Below are 23,328 nucleotides of genomic sequence, written 5' to 3'. Positions count from 1 at the left end.
TGCTGGCTTGCGACATCACAGTTGTGACTAATCTTCACAATAGAGGAGGATTCAGATCTCTATATTTGGTATGCTCTTGAGAGACATCACTCATATTGCATGGAGAAGAGAGAGATGAAGGACAAAAATTGGAACATCCCTTTCTCTGGAGGCCAAACATAGTATTCACCACTGTTCAGGGCCTCCACTAAGCAAAGTGGTGATGGTCATCTACTGGCTAGTGAGTCTAGATGATATTTCCTCCAATTAGGAAGGGAGGATATTCTTTTACAGTACAAATGCTTGGTGGGTTCACCAGAGTCCCTATTGCAGAAACAGACCACGTCATGAAAAGGCAGGGTTAGCTTGTATATTGTATATCACCTGTTCATTAATGGCCCAGTCTTTTAAATTTAAAAATTAAATATCACCACCATGTGACTTAACATAACTCACATGGTGGTTTTATTATTGCCCAACACAAGATATCATTATTTGCTTTTTAAATATTTTTTCCCATTTCTAATTTCATGTGTCTGTTTTCTAACATATTCCTAACAGCATCAGTGTATCTCCATCTTTATCCTGATATATAGTAATACCTTGCATAGTGTGGTTAATTGGTGCCAAAAGAGTTCTGTACTATGCAAAACTGCACTGTTCAAAACATTATTATAATGTGTTATAGTGTAATGCATTCCAAACAGATACAGTATTGGTGGGGGGGGATTTCCATTTGCTTTTTGCATGCTCACCACAAATACCAGTTAATACACAAAGAAAAAAGTAAACAGGATTAAAATAAACCAAAAATAGTAACAATTTTTATTATTGATAATTGAACACGAGTTTTTATTTGGAAAGTTTACACCAGTTTTTTTCTTCATTTTCTTTACATGAATTTCTTTGTAACATCAAATAGCATTTTGCAATACTTAACAAACATTTAACTTCATTTAATGTTAGGATTGGCATCCATAAGAAAATCAGAATGGGAAGCATGATTTATCATTTGATGCTCTTGGTGCAGAATTATATGCTGGGAATTAGAATGTTAGAAGAGATCAAATATTTAAATTTCCTAAATATCTGTAGGAAGTTGAAACTGTGTTGTCTAATAAGTAAAGAAGCAGTGCAGTTGAGGAAAGAACTCGACTAGTGAAGGAAATAATGGTAACATGATGGCCCAGATACATAATAAGATAAAAAGTATAAGCAAAGTATAATAGAGGATGTTAATATGGGAAATATTGACTGGATGAATAAACATATCTGATAATACAACAAAGATATATTTAAGTTTCAACAAATGTGATCGACTGCACTTATCCCTATTATGGAAAATAGCATTGCTTAATACTTATCAATGTTAATTCAAAGGTTTTTTTTGTTAGTAACCCCCTGCTATCTAGCTAGCACTTTAGTTAGAACCATGTTCTACTTTAACCTGTGATGCCACATCTCCATTTTAGATTCTGCTGTCATGTATGCTTTGTTTCATCATTCAAAATAATCAGTAACTGAAGATACTCTTCAAATAACAAATGAAAATTTTAATAAAATATATTTCTCAGAAAACCAGAGGAAAACTAATGTAAAAACTTCATTAATGTAGAATTTTTGCCTACGTATCATAGGCATTGTCAGTACAAGATCTCAGAAATCTATTAAACAACAGGCAATTCTAAAAATTGCAACCTTAGTAGTTAATGTAGCATGAATATAAAAAGTCAATAATTTCCCAACTTATTGGGAGGGGGTATATTTAGACAAAATTAAAGTTAGTACTTTTTAAATGAGCTAATCTTTATCCTCCCGGAAAAAAATTCACTGAAAATGTTATTCACTAGAAAATTGAAATGATATTTCATTGATATCAATATATGAAAAGTAAATGTAGTACATTTACTTTTCAAGATAAATTTCACAAAATATAGTTTTATGTGTTATTTATTAGATTTTAGATTTTAATATTTTTATTCTTATACAGTGAAAGTAATATTTTATTGATTTGTGAGTTTCCTCATTTCTGTGTCATCTTGAAAAGTTATATTTCTTTCTTAGATACTAGGTTATGTTGATAGAATATTAATATTTACGAAACTGGAATAGTGGTTTAGGGAGAAGGGGCACCATATTTATTCTGTGAGCCGTCACTGTTTTTCTGCACACTTACGCACATTTTATCTGAACTAATTCAGAAGATGAAGTGCTTCAGTCATTGAATACACATGTATTTTGAAAATGACTCCACTTTTCCTGCAAATGAAAGATAAGTTGTACGCTGTTATCGTTTGCAGAGCTTGTTTAAGATCATACGTGCACTTATGAGTAATTATATTAAAGAAATTGATAATAAAATTACTTAAATGCTATCATAATGATGTAAATCAGCATAAACTAAATTGCCATCTGTGCTACAATGCTAGTATTTTCAAATGACAAAATTTATCTCTCACCTAAAAACAATTACAAACATCCATGCCTATTGCTAGTTTTGAATCCACAGCTCATTGGTGGAAGAGGATACTCTATCTAGTCAGTTGTTAATGACATGATATTTCTGATTACAGTTTATTTTTGACTTAGTGTCATATAATACTAGTATTGGAGAAAAAGGTTAGGACTAATATTAAAGCTGCTGATGGCAATTTAGCTTGTGCTTATTTACATAATAATGATGATAGTATTTATGTAACTTTATTACCATTTTCCTTAATATAATTACTCCAAAGTGCACCTATATGATCTTAAACTAGCTCTGCAAATGATAACAGCATACAAGATGTCTTTAATATGCAGGAAAAGTGCAGTGATTTTCAAAGTACACGTGTATTCAATAACTGAAACATGTCACCTTCTGAATTAGTTCAGATAAAAAAATATATCACACCTGGATGGATGTCTAAATGCATAGAACAAAGTAGTGAGCGGTTAGAAGAATAAATATTCTTAAATAGTTTATTCTTCCTAATAACTATTCTAACTATTAATAGTTAATAGGAATATGTAAATAGTTAACTATAAATATTAGTTGGAAATAATTATACCTAAATATTCTTAAATATAGTGCCCTTTCTCCCTAACCATCCCCTCCCAGTTTTGTAAAAATTAATATTCCATCTACAGAACCTGTAGTATCTAAGTAAGAAAGAATATTAATAACTTTATATGGAATTAAAATTTCAGAACGCTAAATATAATCAAAATAATAATTAATGCATAATTTTTTTTTTTTTTCATGTATGGGAATGACATGACCATAGAATTTCAAATTTTCTTGCAATGAATTGTCTGTGTTGATTTCAGCTAACCTACTAACCAGTTACTATATGTACTGTTGTGATCTATATCCTGGTGCAGTATGACATTTAATGTCTTTGCACCATTAAAAAAAAAAAAAAAAAATCAATGAAGCAGTTGTCTTACACCAGATGATGACACATTCATCTCTCACCGAAAGACTATTTCAAATCATATCGAGATTCGCATCAACAGCCTGTTGTTTACTCTGCATTGGATGAAGAAAATAAAAAAAATGTAGTCTTAGTAGCAGTGTTATAGTTGGTGATAGTTATAGTTTATTCTGGTTTTCCAATTACAAGAGTACTCATGGGGTTTGAAATAGAAGTGGTCACTGTGTAGTTTTAACCAGAAAAAAATAAGTATCTCATTAAAAAGAAAACTCATTAATACAGATATTGTTTGGGGGGGGGGGATTCTTATGTCTAAAACATCTTGCTAGTCGTCCTGACTGTGTAGTTTTAACCAGAAAAAAATAAGTATCTCATTAAAAAGAAAACTCATTAATACAGATATTTTTTTGGGGGGGGGGATTATTATGTCTAAAACATAGCCTGCTAGTCGTCCTGACATGCATTATTATGGTCAGTAAGCACCAGTCATGCTTTAGACATAATTTCACACTAGGTAAGATTGGGGGGAGCAGAAACTTTTACAAATCATTTTGGTATTCAGCAGAACTTAACAAGTATAAACTGCATTAATTTACAGAAAATCTGGGAGATTCTATGATATACACATGCCTCTGCTTGCTAGTTCTACAGATTATAGAATAGATGAAAGATATGTTAATCAAAAATTTATGTATTATGATTGTGTAATTTGGCATCTTTGTGGAATAATTCACAACACCAAAAGAAACAGTACTTCTTTTGCTGTCTTTCTACTTAACATCTGCCCAAAGCATAAGCAGTTTTCAGGGTAGTACACAAGCACTAACATTTAGTTATTAATGGGAAAAATATCTGAATTGTACAGTAATAGACAAAAGAAAGGGGCTAAAGTCCAAATTTGGCACCCTCTGCTACCAGATGAAGAGAATTATTAATTTGGAGTTGGTCTTGAAATTTTCCCAGATTAGTGATACTGCCATATTATCTATAAATATGCAGGCAGTAATAAAAAGTAAAATTATCATCAAATTCCTGACATGTACTATCAAGGGGTGAACAGGCTATGATAGTACTACATGAAAAACTTACATAATTATTAACTTCCTATCAAAAATTTCCTCCAAAGCAATCTGTTTATTAAATTACATAAGGAAATTACAACGTATAAAGGATATAAATTAAATTAGACTTTAATCTATAATTCCAATATTTCGGCAACGTCACGTTGCTATTTTCACAAGAACTTAAAATAAAGACACGTGCACGCAGGCACTACACACGTTAAATGAGGACGAAGCAGGTAGCTGTTGTTTCTCCTAAAAGTCCTGATGATGCCCCCTAGTGGGCTATGTAGGTATTCTTGGCTGTTGGGCTGAAGGTCTTCTGATGTAAGTCTCCCAAATATGTGGCAGTCTTATGAAACCAAATTTGTTGAGGTTTGCATGAATAGCCTTTCATATTTGAATTTACTACAGTGTATTACCGTGGCTTTCTTCCATTCTGTGGTGTGTATCCAGTGTATGGTCTGCAAGACCAGAGTGGCTGTACTGGTGAAAACAGATGTGATCCTTGTGTTCTGATATTCTGATTTCAGCCTCATCCCTAAGAAACATGCCAAACCTCAACAAATTTGGTTGCATGAGATTGCCCCATATTTGAGAGACTTGCATCAGAAGAGCTTCAGCCCAATGGCCAAGAATACCTACATAGCCTGCTAGGGGGCATCATCAGGACTTTTAGGAGAAACAACAGCTTCCTGCTTCGTCCTCATTTACTGTGTATAGTGCCTGCATGCACATGTCTTTATTTTAAGTTACTGTGAAAATGGCAATGTGACGTTGCCGAAATATTGGAATTATAGTTTAAAGTCTAATTTAATTTATATTCTTTGTACGTTATAATTTCCTTAAGTAATTTAATAAGCATGTATAACCAACGTCTAAGCCTTTCTATGAGAAATCAATCTGTTATCTGTCATTATCAGATCTTATATTTCTGTCTTCTAAGGCACTTTTTTAAGGACCAAGATGTAGGTGAATTTTATCAATCCACCTACATCTTGGTCTTCCTGTGGGTCTTTTTCCTGCCAACCGTGCAGAGAACACTTGCTTTGCTAATCTCCCATTCTGTTTAAGTGACGATACTACCTGAGATTAGCTCTGCTAACACATTCCTGGATGCTGACAACATGAAGTTCTTTCTTAATATCCTTGTTTTTAGTGTGATACTGCCACTGATGCGATCTGTTCATGCCCTTAATCTTTCTCAGGAATCATATTTGTGGTCTCTAGTCCTTGGTCAAGTGTTTTATTTCTAACCCAGTTCTCAGATCCATAAGTTAAAACTGGTTTAAAGACTGTCTTGTATACATCTACTTTAATAATATTTTGACTAATTTCTCTCTTATTCCATATAAATTTATTCAGTTGACTTCCTACCATACCAGCTTTGTTGTCTATTTCCATATTTAATTTACCATCTTCATTAAAAATAGGTGCATAGAAAGCTGAAATGTTTTACTTGTTCTATAGGTTCTGTATGGATTTATTTTAAAGTGTGACATCATCTTCATGAAGATTAACATCTCCAATTTTGATATCGGGTTTAATGCCACTTTCTTTCATAATGTGATCCATATAGATAATGAATAACAAAGAGGATAATGTACATTCTTGTCTGGCACCAGATTTAACATCAAACCATCTTCCTGTATACTATCTTCAATTCTAACTGCTGACTTACAACTCAAAGATAAGTATTGCTTGATATAATGCCCAATTGACATTGACACCATATAACTGGGGTGTTTTGGATAACTTTTCTCTTGGCACCTTGTCATATGCCTTTTCCAGATCAACAAATCTTAAATATAGATCTTGATATTCCCATGATTTCTCAACTATTTGTTGTAAAGTGAAATTCTGATCCTGACAGCTTCTATTTGGCCTGAATCCAGCTTGTTCTTCACCAAGCTTCCTTTCCACAATCCTTCTCAACCGTTTCTCAAGTATACTTGCATAAATTTTACCAGGAACACTCATTAGGGAAATACCTCTGTAATTCTCATCCTATCCTACCCTGATTTATGCTCACATGTTGACCTGCACATTTTACTGTGTAGTTATTTGAAACCAAAATCCTATGAAATAGGTTGGTTACTCCTTATTCCTTGAGGTGTCCTATGTCTGTAAGAGTGTGTGTTCACTGGGCTGGTTTGTCTGTTTTGGGGAATGAAAAACTCGAGTTTCCAGGAGGGAAAAAACCCTAACTCTGTATGAGACCAGCTAACTCACCTTTAGTCAAAAGAGACCAGATAAGGTTTCTCGCATCACTGACAGGAATCAAACCCAGATTTTCCTGACCAAAAGGCTTCGTTCTATACTGACTGAGCTATGGAGGCTCATGTAATTCTCACATTCAGTTTTATTTCCCTTTGTATATATGGATACTATGAGAGCTCTACTCCTGAACTGTGCAGTTCAGCCACTATGAGACTTGTACTCCCATCCTTGAGCATTTCTGATCAAATATCTACTCCAGCTGCCTTTCCACATTTCAGGTTTTTGATGACTTTTTCTCTTTCAAGTATGGCTATGTATTCCTGATTGCATGCGTGTTGAGTGATTTTTAACACTGTACTGTCACATTGTTTCATTTAGCAATTTTTCGAAGTAATTACTCCATACATCAAGGATATCTTTTTCTCCAGTTTTTGTCACCTTTATCATCTCTAATTCCTTTTACAGAACTCTTTCCTCCATTTCTGATCTTTTTCAACAGCTTCCAGAATATCTTGCCAACTTCCTGATATTTATTTTTCATGTTCTTGCCAAAGTCTTCCCATGACTTCTGTTTAGTTAGCTTTACAGTGTTTAGTTTTCTTACATTTGTCTATGTATTCTCTAAGAGCACAAGCTAATTTATTATTATTATTCTTACGTAACACCTTCAGGGAGTCCAAAGACTCATCGAGGGAGGGCACATAATCTACAACTCTGTCCACCAACTACAACGAACTGCAACTACAATCATCATCTACATCAATGCCATCATCATCACTAGTATTTTCACAGATAATCACAAACACCCATGGCATGATTCGAACTTGCAGCCTTTTGGCTGCAGAGCAGATACGCTGACCACTCAACCAACCAGGCCGGCAATGCTTTCTTCTTTTCCTTCGCTGCCCCATTTAACTTCCTGTGTCCATCATGGAGTTGTGATTTTTCTATCCTTGCAGACAACTTCACCACATGCCCTCTCTGACTGAATCAATCTTTTCTTCAGGACTTGCCACTTAATATCCAAGGTTTGATTCCTGTTTTCAAACTCATTATAAAGATGATAATAATAAACCACACACAAGATAGTCTTATATGATAGGTGATGAATTTTGTGTTACCCATATCAGTTTTCCCAGAGTAGTGATTAGTCAGCATTTGACTCTCCTAATGTTCATTTTCTTTTCATTTCAACACTGAGTTAGACTGCAGGATTGGTATTTCTTTCTTAACATTACACCTATGTAATACAAATATGAAAGTATTACATCTGAGATTTAATGTAGGAATTTGAGGAATTCATCACTAGAGGCAGATGCATGCCTTATGGTGGAAAGTGCTGGTATGTGTTTGAGAGCTCCATTAATGGAGCTCTCAAACACATGAGAAAATTTAGCATGTCCTCCTTTATGAAATGACATGTCAAAATGAATTCTCTTGCAGCTTTCAGATCATTAATTATTTATGAATTGGTGTGTAACATACTAGTTTGATAATTTTTCCATAGAAAATAGCCACATCAATCCCACTACTATGAAAGTTGGGAAGTCTTGAGAAAGAATTGTTTCCATCTACTATGAAGCTTAAAATAATTATCACCAAATTTCTTATTATAAATGTCATAATTATCCTAGCCTGATTAGTACATTTTCTTTTATTAAATTCTTTAAAAATTTTAATGATATATTTGCAATCTGCATTGTTTTGTTGTTTTGTCAAAATTATGAATTTGGCCATCTTCATAAAGATGGTGTTAAGTAATAAAACTATTTGTACAATACTCAAATTAAGTGGTAGGTGATTTTTTTTTTTTTTCACTTGAAACTGCATTTTTAAATGGATTGAAGTAGTATGCAAGAATTCATGTTTTCTCTCCAAACAAGATTTTTTTATTATTCATCTTTTTCCCACCCTGTGCTATTCGGGTGTGTGTCAACCAATTAAAATAAATTAGAGCCAACAAAGTGCACAAAATGTTGTCTGTTTTGCAATGTATTGAAACAAAAACCAAACACATTGTTCACTTTGTGGTATCCTAGTACTGAGGGTGGGTGGAAGATTCCAAAAAAAGAATAAAATTTCATTAATATTTATTTCAGTCATCTTTTCAAAAAAAAAAAAAAAAAAAAATCAGCTAACGCCTTTTTATTCCCGTATATACGGGAGTAGGCGAGGCCATTTAGCCCTATCTAACTTTTGGAGACTGAGTGGGCAGTTCAATCTCCACTGGTACCCAATCAGAGACAGATGGCCCAAGGCTATCACTAATTAAGCGGTACGCAGTGAAGAGAGACGGCTCAAATGTGCCGCCATCTCGTGGTCTCTAACCCTAACACAATATATTTAATGTCTGAAATAATGTGGGTTCTACGGTCGATTTTCTTGAGTTTACAGGACGAAAAACCCGAGTTTCCGGGAGGAAAAACCTGCTTGCCCGTGCCAGAGATCGACTAACTCGGGAACCGGTCGAAAAAAGGCTTAGAAAAATTTCCTCTAGTCGCCGACTAGACTCGAAACCAAGACTTCCTTCGTGCGGCCTAGCGCGATGGTGTGCAAACGCCACATCCACTGAGCTACACAGGCTCTTTTTTTTAAAAAAATCAGCTAACGCCTTTTTATTCCCGTATATACGGGAGTAGGCGAGGCATCTTTTCAATTGATCTAATAATCAAACTCTCAGTTCACCAAACTTTGAATGGATTAAGCATTCACCTGACTCCTTGAACATCACTCTGTTGTATACAACTGTACCCTCAGTGAGCCAATCAGATAATTGAACAGAACCATTACTTTTTTTTTTGTTTTGCATAATTCATATAAAGGGAGGTTGTTTCAAAGTGCATCAGTAATAGAGAGGATGAAGGAAAAGCAATCTTATGCTTCCACAGAATGGATACCCATTGACAAGAAGTAAAAGTAAATGCTAGTTTCATAACAGATTCTATCATTATACTAGCATTTAATTTTATTCCTTAATGCTATATAATCATTCCATGAAACTGTTGAAAGAAGCTGTATATTGCTAAATACTTCTATTTAAAGACTTAATGAGAAATTACTAATGTGGCATAAGAGAAAATTTAATATATTGTTGATAGAAAGGATATTTATATAACTTGATCTATTTGTCCAATGCATTTTGATTTTGGAAAGCAAATTTGTTATATCTTCTTGTACTTTACACATTAAGGAATTAGATATTCTGAAATTGTTGTTTACATATTGTATTGCCTATGTATATCCAAAATTCTATACTGATTTTGATTAGTGCAAAATTTTAATATCTGCTTTGATTGGGAGATTAACATATAACATGAATTGTGTTGAGTTTCCTCCATAAGTTTGAATAGAGAAAGCCATTGGTTGTTTTCGGTATTGGGGGAGAGTAGGGGATGAACTTCATGTTATTTGTGAATGCTTAGAGAAATGCTAGTTTTATGATTTTTGCTTACTGTGTACACTGATAATCTACTCGTGAACAGGGCATCAATAGCAAATCATATTCCTTCACTTATCAGGAAGTTTTATTGATTTGGATGCTTTCCTCCTTTATGCTCTATCAAAACAACAACAACAAAAAAAAAAAAAAAAAAAAAAAAAAAAAAAAAAAAAAAAAAAATTCCCCTCTACCTAAAAAATATACCACGATAAAAGAATTCTTCTGGTGAATGATTTTGGAACTTGCAGCCAAAACAAATTTTGAATTCATAGGAATTGGGTACAGTAATCCCTCGATTAGTGCGCCTAATGCGTTCTTTAAAACAGGCGCATTAATTCAATATAATAACCTATGGGAAAAAGTATAATTCGTTCTTCAAATTTCTTTTCTGAACCTTAATTTTTTTTATAAAAGAATTAAGATATGTCTCAGGGCCTAGTTAAAGGAAAACCGTGAAGCTGAAACACAATAAAACATATTCAGAATATAAATTTTATTATTCTACTTAACAAAGAATTGAGCCAGTTTGGCAGGCATTTTGTTTCTTTTTTTCATACAACCAACAGTATGGCCCTATTGCCTCTTCTGCAAATTTTACTGCTTCTCTCTTCATCAGGGTCAACCTCTAAGCATTGCTGCTTAAAACTTTGATTGTATGAAAAATATTTTCAAATTGTTTCTGTGAAATCTCTTTTGGCTGACTATCAGTGGGTGGTTAAAATTTTCTTCATATTCTTCGGGATTTTCCCGCTGTGCATCTAAATTTATCAGGTTGGAATCGCTCAATTCTTCAGAATTGAGATGTAATTAACTCTTGGAGTTAATTATCATTGAAGGGGAGAAAGAAATGAAGGATGTAAAATTGGTCGCCAGCAAGCAAAATTGCGTGCTTTATAGATAAAATTTCCCTGCTGGGAAATTTTATCTATAAAGCATGTGATATTATACAAGCAAAATAGTTACCACTTTAAAAACTATGATGATCATAAAAGAGAAGTTAATTTTCCGACTTGTAATAATAAACAACTCATCCCAGAAGACGGATTGATTATCCTATTATTGGAATGGATTCTCCTTTTTGTGACGAAGGGTCTCGAATCTGTGAGCGTACTATAGCAGACGACATAAATTTTGGCGGTAAAAATTTGGAACATAGTGTACATGGAAGTAGTGTAGTATGCTATTAAAATTAACTTTGTAAAATGTTTTAAATCGGTAACTAAATTATTTCATTCTGGTGAGTAATTTTTTAAAATAGTTAGCGATAAAAATGTATAGATAGAAAATTTTTAAAATCTGTAATACAGTCATACCCCGACTTACGCGAATCCAGAGTTATGCAGGTTCTTATATGTACATATTCCCGTCCCGCTTCACGCCTCACCACTAGTTGTATCTTTCCGGTGCCAGCCGCATTCGCCAGTGTCGCACATGCTGTGAACAAGCACTGACGTGTTTCACACGGTCTCCATTCATACACAATTTTTATAGTCTACAAACCTTGTGATTGTTTAATGTTATTTCTTGATAAATATTTTATCCCATAAAAAAGAATAATGTCCAAAAAAAGCAAGTCCGATTCTTCTACAGCTAGCAAGAAAAGAAAAACATTGACTTTGGAAACAAAACTCAACATTATTAAGGATTTTAAAGGCAGAATGAAAATTTGTGAGCTAGCAAAGAAGTTCGATCTACAGGAATCCACAGTAAGAACAATCATAAAAGAAAGGTTTACAGATTTTGGAGGTCATAGATTCTAACAAGGAATGAATTGTAGCCACAAGGCAAGGAATAAAAAAATCATTAGCTTGCTATGAAGAAATTTTGTATGACATGAAAAAGACATTATGCCGTCAGTCAAATCTATTAGATTTCATGAAACCATCAACATCAAAATAACTTTCTTTTTTTTTTTATGTATGTAAAACTACAATTATGATTATATTTCTTAAAAAAATATAGGTGGTTTTGTAAACCTTTGGTCCCTATTAACTAATATTTTGTCTGTTTGTATATATAAATTACATGCAAAATTATAACCCGAGTTACGCGAATTCGACTTGCGCGCTTTTTGTTGGTCTCACCTACTGCATAACTTCGGGGTATGACTGTATTTACTTTTAAGATGTATGTAGGTGCACTAATCAGGGGCACATTAATCGAGGGATTACTGTACTGTGAACCACTGATTTGAATGTTTTGAGTTTGGTAATAACATCATCATTATCAATTTTCTGATTTATACTCTCAAGGAGTGTACAGGCTACTATGATATCATTAAGTTTATATTATTACTAATCTATTGAAGGTTTTCTAAGCAACTTCTAATTGAGTCAATCTATCTAGATCCTGTTCTTCCTCTGGATCTTTTTCCTGTCATTGTAATACCAAACACTTGTTTTGCTAACCTTTCTGCTTCCATTCTGTTTAAGTGACCATGTCACCTTAGATTACACATTCTTGAATGTTAACAATGTCAAGATCCTTTCTAATATCTTCATTTTTAATATGATTTTGCCATTGATGTCATATGGGCTTCTAATTATTATCTAACTAACTTTTATACACAGAAATCCAAACAGAAAACTTTAACATACCTCTCCTTAAACTCATTCAGTGTCATGGCACTCACAACTAATTCTGGCAATCCATTCCACTCATTCACCACTCTCCATGCAAAAAATCTAATCCACACATCTTTACCAACCATACTCTTCCACAGGTGACCACTACTTCTCTGTTTGTCATAGGTTGAAAATTTTCCTTTCTGTCAATTTTTATAAAACTCCTTTAATATCTTATAAGTTTCTGTCATATAGTCTCTTTCTTATATACTGCTAGTTTAGTGTTTTGGCTACTTTGTTTTTCTTATTCCATATAAGTTTATTCAGCCTGCCGCCATGTTCTGGTTTATTCTGTTGTCTGTTTAAATATTTAATTTGCCATCTTCACTAATAGCTGAGATATTTTATTTGTTTTATAGATTATCCATTGAAATTGTAGTGAAAGTTTTCTATAATTTCATAGTTTGGGTCTTTTTATTGCTGATTTTTATGCCAAATTTGCTACAGTTGTTATTCAGTTTAGTTAAAGAATTGCACTGGATGTGTTTAGGAGTACATCATCTGCATAAAGCAGTGAGCTAAATTTGATATCTCTAATTCTAATATATCAGGTTTAATACAATTCTTTCATAATGCAATCATGTATATGATGAGTAAAAATGGAGATAGCATCTGATTTTACATCGAATTGTTTTAATGCTTTTCTTACAACTTAAATATAACGTATGTATTGCTCTGTAATGTTCTATTTACCACATGTAATAGTATTGTTTGAAATGCTTTTCTCTGGGCACCTTGTCATATGCCTTTTCCAGATCTGCAAGACTTAACCCCTTAACATACAAAGACGTCTGTGACACGTCTTTTGTTTATTGCACCAAAATTGATTTTGAATTTTGGTTTCACATATAAATACAACTGAATATAGACAATCTTTCCTTTCAGCCGAGAAAAGTTGCCAACGGCGTGTATCAGCTATTTCGTTTGCGTTTGCACAAATTCATCATTATTTTTCAAATAATGATGAATTTGATCCAGCAAATCACCCTCACCCAAAAAATTAGCAGAAAACAACTGCTTTCTGATTTTTAATTGGTACATTAAGGGGTTAAATACAGATTCTTGTTCCCCACAATTTCTTAACAATTTGTCATAAAGTGAAAATATGATCTTGACCGCCTGTATTTGGCCTGAACCCAAACCCAGCTTCTTGTTTTCCAAGTTTCTCTCCTGCAGTTTTTTTCAGTCTTCTCAAGTATGCTTGTATAAATCTTACCTAGAATACTTAGTAAAGAAATTCTTCTGTAGTTCTCACATTCAGTGTTTTATAGATGGATAGTATGAAAGCTCTACTTCAATCATCTGGATTGCGATGTTCTGATCAGGTCTTCTGAATTATGCAGTATAGCCACTGCATAACTTTTATACCTCCATATTTGAGAATTTCTGATTGAATATTATCCATTTCATCTGACCTTTCACATTTCAGGCTTTTGATAGCTTTTTCTACCTCAAGTATTGATATATATATACTTCTGTTTACATTCCTCTTGAATATTTTCTACTATTGTTCTCTGCTTTGTATATTTGGTTTATCTTTAAAATAATTACTCCAGATATCTAGAATATCCTTCTCTTCAGTTTTCATGTTACTTTTATCATCTTTGATTCCTTTTACAGTATTTCACTCTATTTCAATGGCCTCTATAACATTTTGCCATCTTCCTGATATTTATCTTCTATATTCTTACCGACATCCTCTTGTGACTTTTGTTTAGCTCATTTTACACCCTTAGCCCTCCCTCTCATACATTTTTTTTTCCTGTATTCTTTTAGAGCATCTGCTTACTTTTTTGTTAGGAATTTTTCCCCTCCAAGATTGCTTCTTATTTTTCTATCCTTATCCTTGCAGACAACTTTGTCACTTCAACTTAAGATTTGATTCTTGTTTTTAACGGTTTCATTTTTTTCCCTCTGGAATATAGTTGAGTCTACAGTTTACCTGTAATAGCTTCTCAATTTTAATTATTTTTAATTAAAAATTTCTTACATAGTGTTCTTTTTCAATGTGATATTCATTTTTATTCTATTAAAACTAAGTGATCACTTTCAGTTTCACATCCATTGTGTACTCTTTTATCCTGAACCATCATGAATAATAATGTCAATATGTTTGTTAAAAGCATATACATTTTTGTGTGGGTGGGTAAGTGCACATTTGTGTTTATCATATTTAAGTTTGTTATTGTGATTCTTTTTCATATTTTCTTTACAATGTTTTTATTTCTTTGTTTTCATACTTTCATTATAATCTTATATCTATATATTATTTATGTAAAGATTGGGTTTTTATTTGGAAAAGTTTCTTTATGAATAGATTGTGTAGATTTACTTCTGTTTGCCATCCAAAAATGAGCCTCTAAAGGAAACCACTCTGGATCTCTAAGATAAGTGTTACACAAAGCCAAATAATGAGTTGTAGCAGTATTTAAAACCACATACAGAGAGATAATGATTAATCAACTCAGTTGTTCTCATGTGTTCTGTTTTGAGAATTTTTTGGAATCTCTGAGGAACACTATACCAGACTAAAATAGCGTTCTGTGGTTACCAATTTGTATACAGAGATATAAGAGTTGTAAAAAGGCAAAATAAAATCTGAAGCAAAAGAGATTAATTTCTTGAATACAGAGTAGGTGATATATGTTTATGACAAGGAAGACTGGAAATTAGATGATACAAATCAAAGAGAGAAAAATTCTGGCTTGTTATCAAATATCTTAGTGCTGAATGAAAAGACATGAGCAGAAGAGTCTTTAAATCTTTTTATGGACTTATTTGGCAGCTGAAGAAATTGTTTTTCCTCAATATTTTAAAATGTTTTTTTTTTTTTTTTTTAATTGATGCAGTTAAAATGCTGCCCATAAGAGAGATAGTGGGTGAATGATTATTCAAGTCATTTGCTCTCATGTGTTCTGTTTTGAGAATTTTCATCAATGTTAATCAAGTAAACTTAAATTTTATCATTAACAAGCAAAAAAAAAAAAAAGAGGGGGTGTTCTTTTAGTATTGGGACAGTCGTGTGGAGAAGACTAAGATGTTTCATTATATTTTGGTAATTTTAATATTTTTGCTAAAAGATTTGAGAAGATATTGTTTAATTTTCACTTATATATGCATTGACTGACTTTTGAAGATTATTTTGCATTGTAAAATTCATTGCTATACTCCCTATCTTAGTTCACACTTTCTTTTTTTATATACATTTTTAATAGGAGACGTAGACGAAGACATGATAGTTATGACCCACATTCACCTAGATCTAAACGCAGTCGTCCAGACTTCCGTGAAGGTAGTATCTATCTTTATTAATCTCTCAAGTATATATATACAGAAGCTGATATAAGTAATTAATCTGCTGTCACTTGAAATGATTTTGATGATTTAGATATGAAATAATATGTACCTCTATAATGCATTATACAAACTGTGTAGAGGCTTAAGTGCTGTGAGGACATGTTGGAGGCTTAATGGATTGTATGCAGCACTCAGAAAGGATTAAAACAGAATTTAATACTTCCTATATTTCATCTCAGTCACTGAGATCTTCAGGGATTACAAAAAAACTAATGTAACATATACACAATAATAAGCCCAACCACATGGGTGACACTAAAGTCCTATCTAGGTGTAGCGCCCTCTAAGGGCAGTTGTAGGTGGCCTGGAATGTAAGGTGGGATCTCTGATAAGTGTTTTCCAAATATTAGGAAGCTTAATGCAACCATATTTATTAAGATTTGGTTGATTTCTGAGAGCTGCTGATGATTCCAAAATTAGTCTCTCTATGGTGGAGCATGGTGGTTTTTTCCCCATGAAATCCTGTGGGTTGTATCCAAGACATGATCAGCCAGGCCTGACTGACCATAGTCGTGGTTGGAGATGTATGACTTGTGTTCCTTCAGGCAGATGGTTGCTGATTTGCTTGTCTGTCCAAAGTACGCCAGGTTACAGGAACAGGGTCCTTTATAAACTCCAGGCACCGAGAGAGAGGAGGGAGCTGATCTTTTGTAGAACAGATAAGGGTAGCAAGTTTGCAGTGGGGCTTAAATACTGTGTGTAGGTTGTATTTTTTTAAAATCTTGGCTATTTTTTTAGATGGGGTATGGTGATGGCATTTCTAAACTCTTTCTGAAGAGAAGACTGGGGAATGGGGGGGAGGAACTGATTACTTTTTTTAATACTGTGATTGCTGTAGCCATTGGAGAAGAAAGTGTTGTGTATGTGGTCAAGCTCAGTTGTAAGGGCAGTTCCACTGTAACAAAGATTGTGGGCTCTTTTGGTTAGAGTTTTAATAATGCCACATTGTTGAGCTGGGTGGTGGTGGGAGATTTTGTGAATGTATCTGCCTATGCGTGGGGGTTTTCTATATGCAGTGAAGGAAAGTGTACTGTTAGGAAGGTGTAACTAAGTTGTCTAGGAAGTTGAAGGGAATGGATATACTATGATAATGTTGGATTTTTCTAAGGCATTTAATAGGATACCACACGATAGGCTGTTGTGTAAACTGGAGAATATGGGATTGGAACATAATCTATTGACTTGGATCAGTGGAGGATGGCTGATATGAAAATGTCAACTGTGTTGTGAATGGAGAACCTGTGGAACAAGTAAAACATTTCAGCTACTTAGGCACGATTTTTACTGAAGATGGTAAATTAAATATAGAAATAGACAACAGAATCAGCAAAGCTGGTATGGTGGGAAGTCAATTGAATAAATTCATATAGAATAAGAGAGAAATTAGTTGGAACACTAAATTAGCTGTATACAAGACAGTGTTCAAACCAATTTAACTCATGGATCTGAGAGCTGGGTCAGAAGTAAAACACTTGACCAATGACTAGAGACCGCAGATATGAGAGTCCTGAGAAAGATTAGAGGCGTGAACAGATGGCATCAATGGCAATATCATATTAAAAATGAGGATATTAGGAAAGAACTTGACATTGTCAGCATCCAAGAATGCATTAGCAGAGCTAATCTCAGGTGGTATGGTCACTTAAACAGAATGAGCGAGGAAAGATTAGAAAAACAAGTGTTCTCTGCCAGGTTGGCAGGAAAACAACCCAGAGGAAGACCAAGATATAGGTGGATTGATACGGTACAAAGTGCCTTAGACGATAGAAATATAAGATCTGATAATGTTGGAGTCTTGACAAGTAACAGACTGATTTGGTGGAAAATTGTAGATAGGAAGTTAGTAATGATGTAATTTTTTCATGTAGTACTGTCATATCCTGTTCACCCCTTGAGGGTACATGGCAGGAATTTGATGATGATGATGATGATATTACTACATGCATTTTCCTCTTCCCAGCTTATACTGCTATAGTTGAAATCTCCCATAATAATCATTCTTCTTGCACTTGCCAAGCTGAACTACTTAAACATCTCCTACTCCCCACCCTCTGTACTCCTTGGCTTGTAACAACACCACACCAAATATCCTGTCTTGCACACATCTATCTCACACTATATGCTTTCAAAACCATTAGTGTCACTGCCTTCCAAAGCCTCTACTTTTACAGGACGTAAGTCATCACTTATCATAAGCAGTACTCCACCACCACCACGTTTTCCCTTCCTATCCTCCCAAAAAATGCTGTACCCTGCTACTTCTATTCCTGTTATTTTATCATCTTCCGTCAACCATGTCTCAGAGATCCCAATAATCTTTGGCCAGGCTGATGCTATCAGTGCCACCAATTCATCACCTTTATTCCAGATACTCTTAGCATTAGTATAAAGCATAAAAATGTCACTGCTTCTATACTTATCATTATCTCCTCCAGAGCGCACTGGACTCAGTGTTACCTGATGTCGTTCCCCTTTCCGCAACCACCCATTCCCACAAAAGGCCACCCTACTACCATCCATCCTGGAATTCTAGTTTTCCTGCATTGACACACCGACGCGTTCAGAAAACAGCAATCTCTCCAGATGCCTGTGTCCTTCCTCATTCAAATGCAAGTGGTCTCTTGCATACAGTTCCTTTTTGTCCTCAAATGCTCTCCAAGCATCCACATATTCTAATCCTCTCTTCTGACACATTCTGGCTATTATGCTATTCATTACTACTCTTCTGCTCAGCTCGTCACTGTCATACCTAGACAGCACACACTCAATCTTTCCTCTCTGCGTTTTCTTTCGTACAACCTCAAGCAAGAATCTCAGATATCTCTCCACCCGATTTACATTGCCTCTCAAGTCATTCGTGCCCACCATCACAATCATCTCATCCACCCTTTCACTCTGCTTAATTTCCATATCCACACTCTCTGTTGTTCCTCCAGGCAAACACTCCTCTGGCATCCTACTTGCACTCCACGGATCATAGTCTCCATACATCACACTCTGTTCCTTGATTGCTCACCTGCATCCCTTACTCTCTCTTTCCTCTAACTCTTTCACTTTGTGTTCCCCCACTTACCTGCTGTCCTGGCATCACTGTATCCCTGGCTCCAACACTCCCTCCATTCTTTTCATTCTCTTTCTCTGTCTGTTTCCATTCTCTCTCCTCTTCTATTGTTCCCATAACACTCTCTCATTCCCTCCCTTCCACTGTTTCTATTCTCTCTTCTTCTATCATTCCCATAACTCTCTCTCTCAATCCTACTCTAATTCGCCTTGCATTCATCTCTTCCATTCGCCTAATCTCATTCCCAAGACATTACACCATCTTTCTCTCTCTCTGTAAGGTAGCCACTTTCACTTGCCATTCATTCTCCCAATCATGGCCATCTCCAAAAACTTTACAATCGTTCAAGCTTTTCACACTTCTCATAAATAACAGTGGGGAGCGTGAAAAGTTCATATTTCATTGCTCATTATTCTCACCTATCGCACTACTTGTCTCTCGAAGATCTCTCGCTCCTGACACAATGAGGTCAGATACCGTAGCAACTAACTCGCTGAATTCCTCCCGTTGCCTACATTTGAAGCATATATGCACTCCCCCACACACACACACACATATCCATCTGCTGGGACACATACATGCCACAAGTCCTGCTATACAATCAAACATTGATTCAGCCAGAGAGATATGGTGAAATTCTGCAATGATAGAAAACTCCATGGCGAATTTAGAAGTTAAAGAAGTGGTCATGGAAAAAAAAGAAAGTGTGTTCAATGTTCCTAGCAGTAAGTCAGCATGTACTCTGAGAAAATACAGAGAAAAAATGTAAGAAAGCTAAGCAGTCTGTAAAGGTAGCTAAACAAAAGTATTTGATAAGGAAATCAATAACAGGAAGTAGTGCCGAATTAAGGGGTGGGCTGACCTGGCAGCTGCCTGTGGTGCCAAAACTAAGGCCAGCAATAGAGACTTATATCTATGCAACTTTGAAAAGGTGAAGTAGGGTCTTATTTCTTATTAAAAGTCCATAGGGAGAGTGAAGGATGTATTAATAGCAACAATAAAGGATAACAGTAAAATAAACCGCTGCTAGATAGCAGGGACTTCATTTTATAAGTCATCATCACTATTCATTATGCTTGATTTTTTTTTAAAGTATTTAAGATAGGATGGATCGCAAAGAAATTAAATTAAAAATACCATGTACTATAAAGTTGTTTTAATTGAAGCTCAAATTATAAAAGTTTATAATTTGAAAATAACCACTGTAACAAATCAAAAATGTACATAATATTCAGTAGGCGAGGTGGAAGCGTGTGCTAAAGGTTGAATATTGGCAATCAATACATTGGTAACCAAATGATTGGTTTAGCCAATTTGGCTAAATCAATTAACTAATTTAAAACTCTCTCAGTAAAGTTGTCAAACAAAGGATTTCTTCATATTGATTCTAATTTTAGGTGTCAGTTCATTAATTTAGAATTATACAAGATCGTCTTTGTCTGTTCTGTGTTTTTGTATGTGTTATTGTTTTGAAATTTATAATAATACTGGTAATTTAGTGGTAAGTTTTACATTTTATTATTTTTACTATTAAATCCCCTTTTATTGTTAATTCGATTTTTTTTTTTTTAATCATAGAAATTTGGAATTTCTAACCCTTCAAAATGTCTTCTAAAAAATTATCTGGAGCAGAAAACCATAAAAGAAAATTAGACAAAGAAAAAATATTTCTAAAAGTGCAAAATATTTAACTAACTTCCTAAAATCAACAAATTCATCTTCACCTGACTCTACTTCTTTTAACATTTCAATAAAAGAAGATGCATCACATGATGAAAATTCTAGAGAATTAAACTCTGATATAAGTCTATATGAAAAAGATCAAAAAAATGAAAATAATGATTTTTTTCAAATTCAAAAGTGACATTTCAAAGAAAACCTGCAGAACATTTCTGAAAATACTTTTCTGTATAACGATCCTGCTACATGGCCTTTCCCATTAACCTCTGCAGTTTGTGATTATATTTTATCTTCAAATTTATTAGAATGTACCAGAGATGAAAGCACTGATTTTGTTTAACTCAGAGACACAGAAAATCGATGTTTTTCATCATCAATGTATTATAGAATAACTCCAAATGGTGAAAAATATTTATTTATAAAAATGGCTTATTTATTCAATGAGTGCCAACAAAGTATTTTGTATTTGCTGCAAATTATTTTACTCTAATAAATTAACTTCACCTTAGGATCAGTTGGTCATTGTAAGTGGAAACATATAAATGATTACTTAAAGAGTCATGAAAAATTTACCAGAACATGTAAAAAATTATTTCAAATCAGTTGAAACAAATACGAGATTTCAAAAAAGTAAAACAATAGATGAAGATATGCAGTCAGTCATTGTTTAAGAACGAGAGCATTGGAAAAATGTATTGAAAAGACTGTGATATTATATAATTTTTATCAACCCATCTGTTGTATACTCCAAATAATGGCAATTTTTTGGGTTTGATAGAATTATTGAGTAAATATGATGTCATTATGCATGTACGTCGCATTTTGTTGAAGGAAACCCATGTAACATGCAGGAAAACTATTTAAAACAAAATAATTTCTCTTTTGGCATCAGCTGTTTGCGATGATATTGTTAAGCGTACCAAAGATGCATTTCTAAAGTATTTCTAATGTGCAATCTAAAATAATTGAAATACTTTTGAATTATTTTAGATTGCACCCCAGATATTGGTCACAAAGAACAACTTTCTTTTACTTTACGATTCGTAGATTTAACAGAATCTATTTGAGTTATTCAAGAATATTTTGTTTCATTCTATGAAATCAATGAATCTACAGGAGAATCATTATATGATAAGATCATTAAGTTGCTTTTAGATTTAAAATTAAATATTAATGATATTAGAGGACAGGGCTATGACAATGGGTCCAATATGTGAGGGGAAAATAAAAGTGTTCAAGCTCGTTTATGGCAAGTAAATCCCTAAGCATTTTACATACCTTGTGGCTGCCATTCTTTAAATTTAGTTATAGGAGATGCAGCAATGTCTTGCCCACAATCTGTTTCATTTTTTGGTATTATTCAACAGCTTTATACATTATTTTCAGCATCTGTTGCTAGATGGAAAATTTTAACTGATAATGTACCAAATTTCACTGTTAAAGCAGTATGTGAAACTCATTGGGAGAGTCGTATTGAATGCATAAAGTCAATTAAGTATCAGATTGTCGAAATTCATGATGCACTGATAATACTTAGTGAAAATTCAACTGATGCAGCCACCAAATCTGAATCTTTAACACTAACAGAAAAAATTTGCGATTATTCCTTTTTAATTATGTTAGTGACATGGTATGACATATTTCATCGGATTAACATAGTTAGCAAATCAATGCAAACAAAAAGTGTGGATTTAAAAACGGTTATAAATTTATTAAAATCATGTATGGAATTCATTAGACAATACCGTACACTAGAATTTGAAAATGCTTTGACTCAAACTGAGGAATTAGCAAAGCTTTTAGGAACGGAGCCAATATTTAGTGAAAAAAAGAATAATTCGTATGAAGAAATTATTTAGTTATGAATCTGAAGACACTCTTGTTACTGTTGATGAGAGAACAAAGTTTAGAATAACGATATTCAACATCATTTTGGACACGATATTAACATCTCTTGAATAAAGATTTGAACAAATAAAAACGTACAAGCAAATTGGGGTTTTCTTTTTAATATAACTGAAATAGGCGATTTAAATGAATTAAAAAAACAATGTATGGATTTGCATTCAATTTTTCATGAAAATAATAGTGACATCGACAGGAACGAGCTCTTTGAAGAAATTAAATCTCTAAACAGTTTACTTCCAGAAAACATCAATTCGCCATTGGAAACTTCACAATTTTTAAAAACAAATAATTTGCAGAATATAATTTCAAATACATGGGTTGCATTGAGAATTCTGCTGACGATTCCTATTACAGTAGCAACAGCTGAGAGAAGTTTCAGCAAATTAAAACTTATCAAAACATATTTGCAATCAACAATGGGGAGCGAGAGATTAAATTCTTTAGCCTTACTACCTATTGAAAATGCAGTTGTTCAGAAAATAGACATTAGTGAAAGAATAAAAACTTTTGCAGATTTAAAATCGAGAAAAAAATATATATATAAATTATAAGTGATAAAATCAAAAGTGTAAAACCCATGATA

At 33.7% G+C, this 23,328-nt stretch overlaps 1 protein-coding gene across 2 annotated transcripts in view; it reads left to right on the top strand.

Moving 5' to 3' along the window:
• LOC150093023 (uncharacterized) overlaps positions 1-23,328 on the top strand; it is a 257,599-nt gene that overhangs the window by 207,127 nt on the left and 27,144 nt on the right. For both annotated transcript variants that reach the window (XM_090413793.1, XM_090413794.1), the window contains exon 15: positions 15,955-16,031. In XM_090413793.1, coding sequence (XP_090269919.1) covers positions 15,955-16,031 — 77 coding nt within the window. The remainder of the gene's footprint in view (positions 1-15,954; positions 16,032-23,328) is intronic.

Source organism: Typopeltis vanoorti, chromosome 24 (genome assembly GCF_054136105.1).
Source record: "Typopeltis vanoorti isolate ZY-2024b chromosome 24, IOZ_Tvanoo_1.0, whole genome shotgun sequence".
NCBI classification, from domain to species: Eukaryota; Metazoa; Arthropoda; class Arachnida; order Uropygi; family Thelyphonidae; genus Typopeltis; species Typopeltis vanoorti.
The sequence above is the reverse complement of the archived record's forward strand: the minus strand, read 5'-3'. Positions and strand labels throughout refer to the sequence as shown.